At 40.7% G+C, this 6,819-nt stretch overlaps 1 protein-coding gene across 1 annotated transcript in view; it reads left to right on the top strand.

The window, feature by feature from the left end:
- Positions 1 to 2: 2 nt before the first annotated feature.
- LOC102773168 (E3 ubiquitin-protein ligase TRIM22) overlaps positions 3 to 6,819 on the top strand; it is a 7,982-nt gene continuing 1,165 nt past the window's right edge. The window contains exons 1-6 of the mRNA XM_006770069.2: positions 3 to 233; positions 805 to 900; positions 1,530 to 1,748; positions 3,284 to 3,306; positions 6,127 to 6,227; positions 6,523 to 6,580. Of these exons, the coding sequence (XP_006770132.2) occupies positions 3 to 233; positions 805 to 900; positions 1,530 to 1,748; positions 3,284 to 3,306; positions 6,127 to 6,227; positions 6,523 to 6,580 (728 nt within the window). The remainder of the gene's footprint in view (positions 234 to 804; positions 901 to 1,529; positions 1,749 to 3,283; positions 3,307 to 6,126; positions 6,228 to 6,522; positions 6,581 to 6,819) is intronic.

Here is a 6,819-nt window from a genome sequence, read left to right as displayed (position 1 = left end):
AGATGCTGTGTCTCTGTGAGCAACGTGGTCTCTGTGAGCAACATGGTCTCTGTGAGCAACATGGTCTCTGTGAGCAACATGGTCTCTGTGAGCAACATGGTCTCTGTGAGCAACATGGGGAAAATTGCCATCTCTTCTGTAAGGAAGATGGGAAGGCCATTTGCAGCCTTTGTGTCCAGGAGCACCCAGGTCACCAAATATCCCTCGTGGAGGAGGTGGTCAAGGAATGTCAGGTAGGCCCCAGAGTGTGGAAACATTAGGCAGAATGTTACCTGAAGTGAAATCTTTACTGCTTAATCCTATTTCTTTCCCTTGTCATCATAGAACTGAGTGCTGCATTCTGTTTGATATCCTTGGCTCAGCTTCTGAAGCCTGAGGGACATTGTTGTGCATTCATTCATTTTCTTCAGTAATATGCATATCAAAGAGAAGTTGTATGAGTGAGAATTTCTCAAGATAAATTCTGATTGCCCCATGAACAGATGGAATTTTTAGGAACATGATTGGTTAGATCTGGGAAGAGTGTTCTTGAGGAGAAAGGACTTTGCTTGCTGCAGGACCAGCTCTTTCTCTAGGAAAAGAGAAATCCAAGCTACTCTTAACATAGAGATGAAAACTTGCATCACCCTGGGATAAAGGACACACATACTTCCTCAGATTTCTGTCTGCATTCTCAGTTCTAATTGCTAGCTTCAGTTCTGAAATTCTAGTCTCTTCTGAGATGAGCCTGATTTCTTCTCCATTTATCTGCTATCTAGGTGTGAGGAAGCTCATAGCTTGACTTTGGTGGTTCCTTTCTCACAGGAGAAGCTAGAGGCAGCTCTGGACAGGCTGACAGAGGAGCAACAGGAAGTTGAGGAGTTGGAAGCTGTCATCAATGAAGAGAGAGCTACCTGGGAGGTAAAAAGACATTATTCTTGAGGCAGCTCTAAAATAGCAAACTTAGTAGCACCTTGTCCAATCACAAGGATGCCCCTTCCTCCTTGTTAGCTCAGAATTAATGAGTTGAGAAGATGTTTGTTCAGTCCTCATTCAGTTCCATTCCTATTAAGAGTTGAGAGCTACAGAGTAGACACTCCCAAGTGAAAGCAGAGGCAAAGACATAGAGAAGACCAATGTAAAAGTGATTCATGCATCTGTGTCCCATTTCATTCATCAAGTTTGAGGTTCTGATACTTCCAGAAGAAACGTTAAGGAAGGCTCAGGATTCCGTTTCGGAGATATGAGTAGAGGAGTTTCATATGCAGTGTGGCATGATTATCCAAGACAGGTGCCTGTAATCCAAGTCTCATTCAGGAAGCACATTGTGTTTCCTGGTGGGCCTTGAGAAAGTAAACTTGAATGAATTACTTTGGGAGCAACTCAAGAGAAAAGAGTTGGGAAAATGCTTTTCCCGGGAATGGCCCATTTTCTTTTACCTCCTAAGTGCCTGAGGAATATCACTTTTGTCTTGGATCCCAAGGCCCAGGCCCTCAGCTGGACAGACTGACTGTTTCTTCCTCTTCTCTTCCCCAACAAATCACATGCAGACTGAGAGAGAGAGGATTCGGAAAGGGTTTGATGAAATGAGAGACGTCCTGGACAGAGAGGAGCAAATGGAGCTGCAAAAGCTGTGGGAAGACGAAGTGCATGCGCTGGATAACTTGGCAGAGGCTAACTATCAGGTGGTCCAGCAGAGGCAGTACATGAGAGAGTTCATCTTGTATCTCCAAAATCATATGTGTGAATCATCTATAGACATGCTACAGGTAGGACTTGGGCCGGAGCACCTATATATGTGATTTGGGGAAATCACAGAGATTAAGCTTCCTTCCCCGCTTCGTGTCTGCATTTTCTTCCTTATTAAAAGACTAGAGACCCGGGGCACTAAAATTTGTGCACTTGGAGATTTCCTTCAGCCTGGCCTGTGCCCTCTCGTAGTCTGGGACCCCTCGGAGAATGTCCACCTGCTGGCTGAGTTTTTTCTTTTTCTTTTAAATTTAAGGCAGTTCTGGCTGTTTTTTGTCAGATACAATAACAACATAAACCTAATACAGAGTGTAAAACGTTTTGAGCAGGTACAGCCAACTGGCAGCCAAGGCTTTGTTGGTATAAAAGGGTTTAGACTAAAGAGGGGGAAACCAAATATATTGGTGTATTTTTGTCCAAATAAGCAAATAATGTTATGATGGGAAAGATGAGATGGCTAAAAGAAGCTTAGCATAGGGACTGAACTGGTTTAGTACAATATTGGAATTCAGAGTAAGATACACTTTTAAAACATTCTTTTAAAAATATGTTTTTACTGATTTCAGAGAAAGGGAGAGGGAGAGAGAGATAGAAACATCAATGATGAGAGAGAATCATTGACCAGCTCCCTCCTGCATGCCCCCTCTTGGGATTGAGCCTGCACCTCATTCATGTACTCTGATCTCTTGGTTAATGGGTCGATGCTCAGCCACTGGGCACAGCCAGGCTAAGATACACTTTTTAATGAAAGACAGTGATGAAATAGATATTGATACTATTCTGGACAATGGAATGTAAATGGCTGGGAAACAGTCAATTTCATTATAGACTTTCTCTACTGCTGGTTTCTGTGACTTATATCATACTTACGCATTGATGAGATTCCTTTAGGGTAGTGTGTAGAATGTATAGAATGAGTAGAAGAAGACACGGAAAAACATTTGCTTGAGTACTAGTTTGCTTGTTCCTACAGCAAAAGAAAAATGTATGTCCTGAGGAATGTAATTATTGATTAATCATCTTTGATTCCCCAGAGTTTGGAATTATGTCTAAAAAATAAATTTTCCTTTGTCACTGGAATATATAAAATCATAATAAATTAAGGGGGTCTTCTCATGAATGTGTATAAAGAAATAGTAGGCTCCTCTCTTCCTTTTAAATATATACTGTCTTTAGGTCCTGGAAGCATATTTTCACTATCCTTACATGACTCCTCTAAGATGGTTGGTCTGGGTCTTATCTCTACAGTTTGTCCCCCATCTATATTCTGACCATCTATTTATTTACACCAGATCAAGGGGTGCTAGGGATGTGAAGAGGAAGGTGAGCAAAACTTTGAAAGGTAGGAAGACTTAATAAGGGATGTGTAGCTAAATTTGAATTTCAGATAAATAACACATTATTTTTTAGTGTAAGAGTATCTTAAATATTTCAGAAGCCATGCTTATACTGAAACATATTTATGATTTATTCAAAATTACATTTTAACTAGCCATTTTAATTTTCTAAATCTGGAAACCTTACTCTTGACTTATGTTTTCTCTCTTTTCTCCAGGATATGATTAACATCTTTAAAAGGTATGTGTGTGTGAGACGAAGCATGGTCCTTTTTTTTTTCTTTTTTGTATGATGACAAAATTATAGCTATAAGAGTAATTTTGAATCAATTATAATTTTAAAAAATCACAGATGTGGTAAACTTGGGTATTACAGTATTTCAAATTGTTGATAACAGGTGAAACTTTGTAATGGTATGGAATTTGGGTGGTGGGAGGTCACAGATTTTGGGATAATAGAAGCATTAGAAATAAGAGTCCCAAAGAAGAAGAATCCAAAGAGGCCTACACCAAGACACATTATAATTAAAATGCCACCTGGAGACTATTATGTTAAGTGAAATAAGCCAATAAGAGAAAGGGGAACATCACATGAATTCCCTTACTTGTGGAATCTAATGACCAAAATGAATTGACCAACAGAATAAGACCCAAGGCATGGAAGCTAGAAACAGATGGACATATCTCAGGGTGGTGGTGGTGGGAACAAGAAGAGATAAACCAAAGAACTTATATACTTATATGCATAGGCCATGGACACAGACAATAGTTTAATGAAGGCCTTGGAGGGGTAGAGGCTGGCTAGAGAGGGATAAGGGGTGAGGGGAATGGAAGATATCTGTAATACTGTCAACAATAAGTATATATTTAAATTTTTAAAATGTCAAAGGTTAAAGACAAAATAAGAATCTGTTTAAAAATATATATTTTTATTGATTTCAGAGAGGAAGGGAGAGTAAGAGTGGGATAGGAACATCAATGATAAAAGAGAATAATTGATCAGCTGCCTCCTGCACACCCCACACTGGGGATCAAGCCCACAACCCTGGCATGTGCCCGGACCGGGAATAAACTGTTAGCTCCTGGTTCATATGTTGACGCTCAACCACTGAACCATGCCAACCAGGCAAAAGCGAGAATCTCAAAAGCAGCAAGAGAAAAGTAATTAGTTACCTACAAGGGAGCTCCCACAAGATTTTCAGGTGATTTCTCAACAGAAACTTTGCAGGCCAGGAGTGCCATGAAATCTTCAAAATGATGAAAAGCAAGGAGCTACTACCAAGATTACTCTACCCAGCAAAGCTCTCATTTAGAATTGAAGGTCAGGTAAAGAGCTTCCTAGACCAGAAAAAGCTAAAGAAGTTCATTACCACCAAACCAGTATTACATGAAATGTTGAAGGGTATTCTTTAAGAAGAGAGGAAAGTAAAAATTACAAATATGAACAATAAAATGCCAATAAAAACATATCTGTCAACAATTAAATCTAAAAATAAAAATAAACAAGCAGAACAGAAACAGACTCATAGATACAGAGAACATTCGGATGGGAGAAATAGCTTTGTATGGTGTCAGGTAGGTATGAGATTTTGGGGGATGATTACTTAGTAAGATTTATAATGTCAAATCACTGGAATGAACCCCTGAAACTAACATAATATTGTATGTCAGCTGTAATTGAAAAATAAAAAATGATTTGAAAGAAAGAATAGGTTACAGTATCAGAATACCATAACTTCACTCATTTTAGTCAAACCTTCATCTCTTCCTTCTATATTTAATAGGTGTCTGTCTTATCACAGGGAAGATCTTTTCCTCTTTACCTCACAGGCTCCCAAATCTTCTACAAGAACATTTTCCTTACATATCCATTTCTCTATAGTGAAACAAGGTCTTTCTAGGTGATGTTCTTTGGATTGCAATGAATTAATTAACTAATTAATTAATTAATAATAAATAAATGAAAGACTCAAATCTCAGGGAATAGTGACTTTAGTTCTGGTGTCAATAATAAATTTCTTTTCTTTTTACATGTGTTAACAACTTCTAGGAAAAATGGCTTCCTTTGTCTAAAGTTGTCTACCCTCTTGGCAGCATCAAGCACATGAAATTCTGATCATTAGTAATTTGGATGTATTATCTTCCCCTTTCCCAAATGTTTGAAATGATTCCCCAGAAGAGAATGTGACTTTATATGTTATTAGTGACCCTTCCCATGAAATTGCACAAGATTTGGGATCCCTCCCTACTCCCCCCCTGCCACGTGCCATGGGACTGCCTCGAGTCCCAGGGTCCCCCGTGTGGCCAGTGTGCCATGGGATGGCCCCAAGTCCTGGAGTGCCGCCCCAATGCCCCTCCTCTGGGCCATGTGCAGCAGCCACCGGGCCCTGCCCCTGCAGCATGCACACAGGGCCATGGAAACCCCAGCAGAAGCCGTACAGAGTGGCTGCTGACTCTGCCCTGCTCCCCTTCCCCTGTTGTACATGCTGCCATCTTGAGGTGGCATTACAGAATGAGGGTCAATTTGCATATTACCTCTTTATTATACAGGATACTCAGCATCTGTACTGGAATAATAGACATAGAAAACACTTCAGATTTGCAAACTAGGTTCTAGAGCGTCTCCACTAAGCATCTGCCTGGGCACCATTATCCTTGGCCTCTTCCTGGAGGAACCACTGAGATGGCAGTGACTCCTCCATATGTGAAATGCTTTTTATTAGAGGCACCAAACAACTTTTAAAGGTACCACCATTACATCTAATAGTGTATTATTTTAAGAGGTAGAGAGTATGGGGTTAATTTTTCCATTTGGGAAGGAAGAACATGAGCTTTATGAGAAGAAGTCCTTCCCAAGGTCACACAGAGAGTAAATAGAAAGGTAGACACGAAGACATTCCTTCTGGTTGCAGTGTCAGGACTCTCACCTGTATCTCCCTCAGGCTTTTCATTGAAGAGGATTCAAGTGAGAAGGCATCAGTGGAGAGACAGTGGTGAGAGACAGTGGTCTTGGAGAGACACAAGGTAAGAAGTGTGAGGGACCAATTTTTGTCTTCTCTAGGAGTGAGGTCTGGACCTTGAAGAAGCCAAAAATTGTTTCCAAGAAAGTAAAGAGTACATTCCGAGTTCCAGATCTGCCTTGGATGCTGCAAGTGTTTAAAGGTGAGGAGAGCCAGAGGAAGGATGTGTGTGGGGGATTCTTATAGTCCCAGAGCACATGGGGTAATGGGTGCTTCTCTATATGAGGATAAAAGAGAGGAGGTAGGCCTCACAAGAAGACCCCGGTACCCTGTGCTGAAGATGTGAACACATCTAAGCGGGAATGATCAGCTGTCCTCCTTCACCAGCTGACAGCATCACAGGCTTCCCCTACTCTGTTCCCACTCAAGAGAAAGGATGGGAATTAGAGTTGCCTTTTTTGCTTCTAACCGCACCATTGAAACTTTTGTCATTTCAGAGCTGGCAGAAGCCCAAAGCTACTGGGGTAAGAAGTTACAGGTTCTTCAAATCGCCATGTTCTGATCCCTTTTCAGAAGCTGTGCTTACTCTTAGGTCCCATGATCTTAGTTACATGGGTTCCATCCAAACAGGTATACATACATACAACAGTTCTTAACTGATCTACTCATCATTGACCCTTTAACTCATGTTCCTCCAAGTCAGTTTCCCCTATTCCTTCTCACAATGTCACAAGACACATGCCATATTTAATTCACCTGACTGTGTATTTTTTCCTACAGTGGACTTGATGTTG

Source organism: Myotis davidii, unplaced genomic scaffold, assembly GCF_000327345.1.
Source record: "Myotis davidii unplaced genomic scaffold, ASM32734v1 scaffold484, whole genome shotgun sequence".
NCBI lineage: Eukaryota > Metazoa > Chordata > Mammalia > Chiroptera > Vespertilionidae > Myotis > Myotis davidii.
This window is presented reverse-complemented; position numbering and strand designations above follow the sequence as displayed.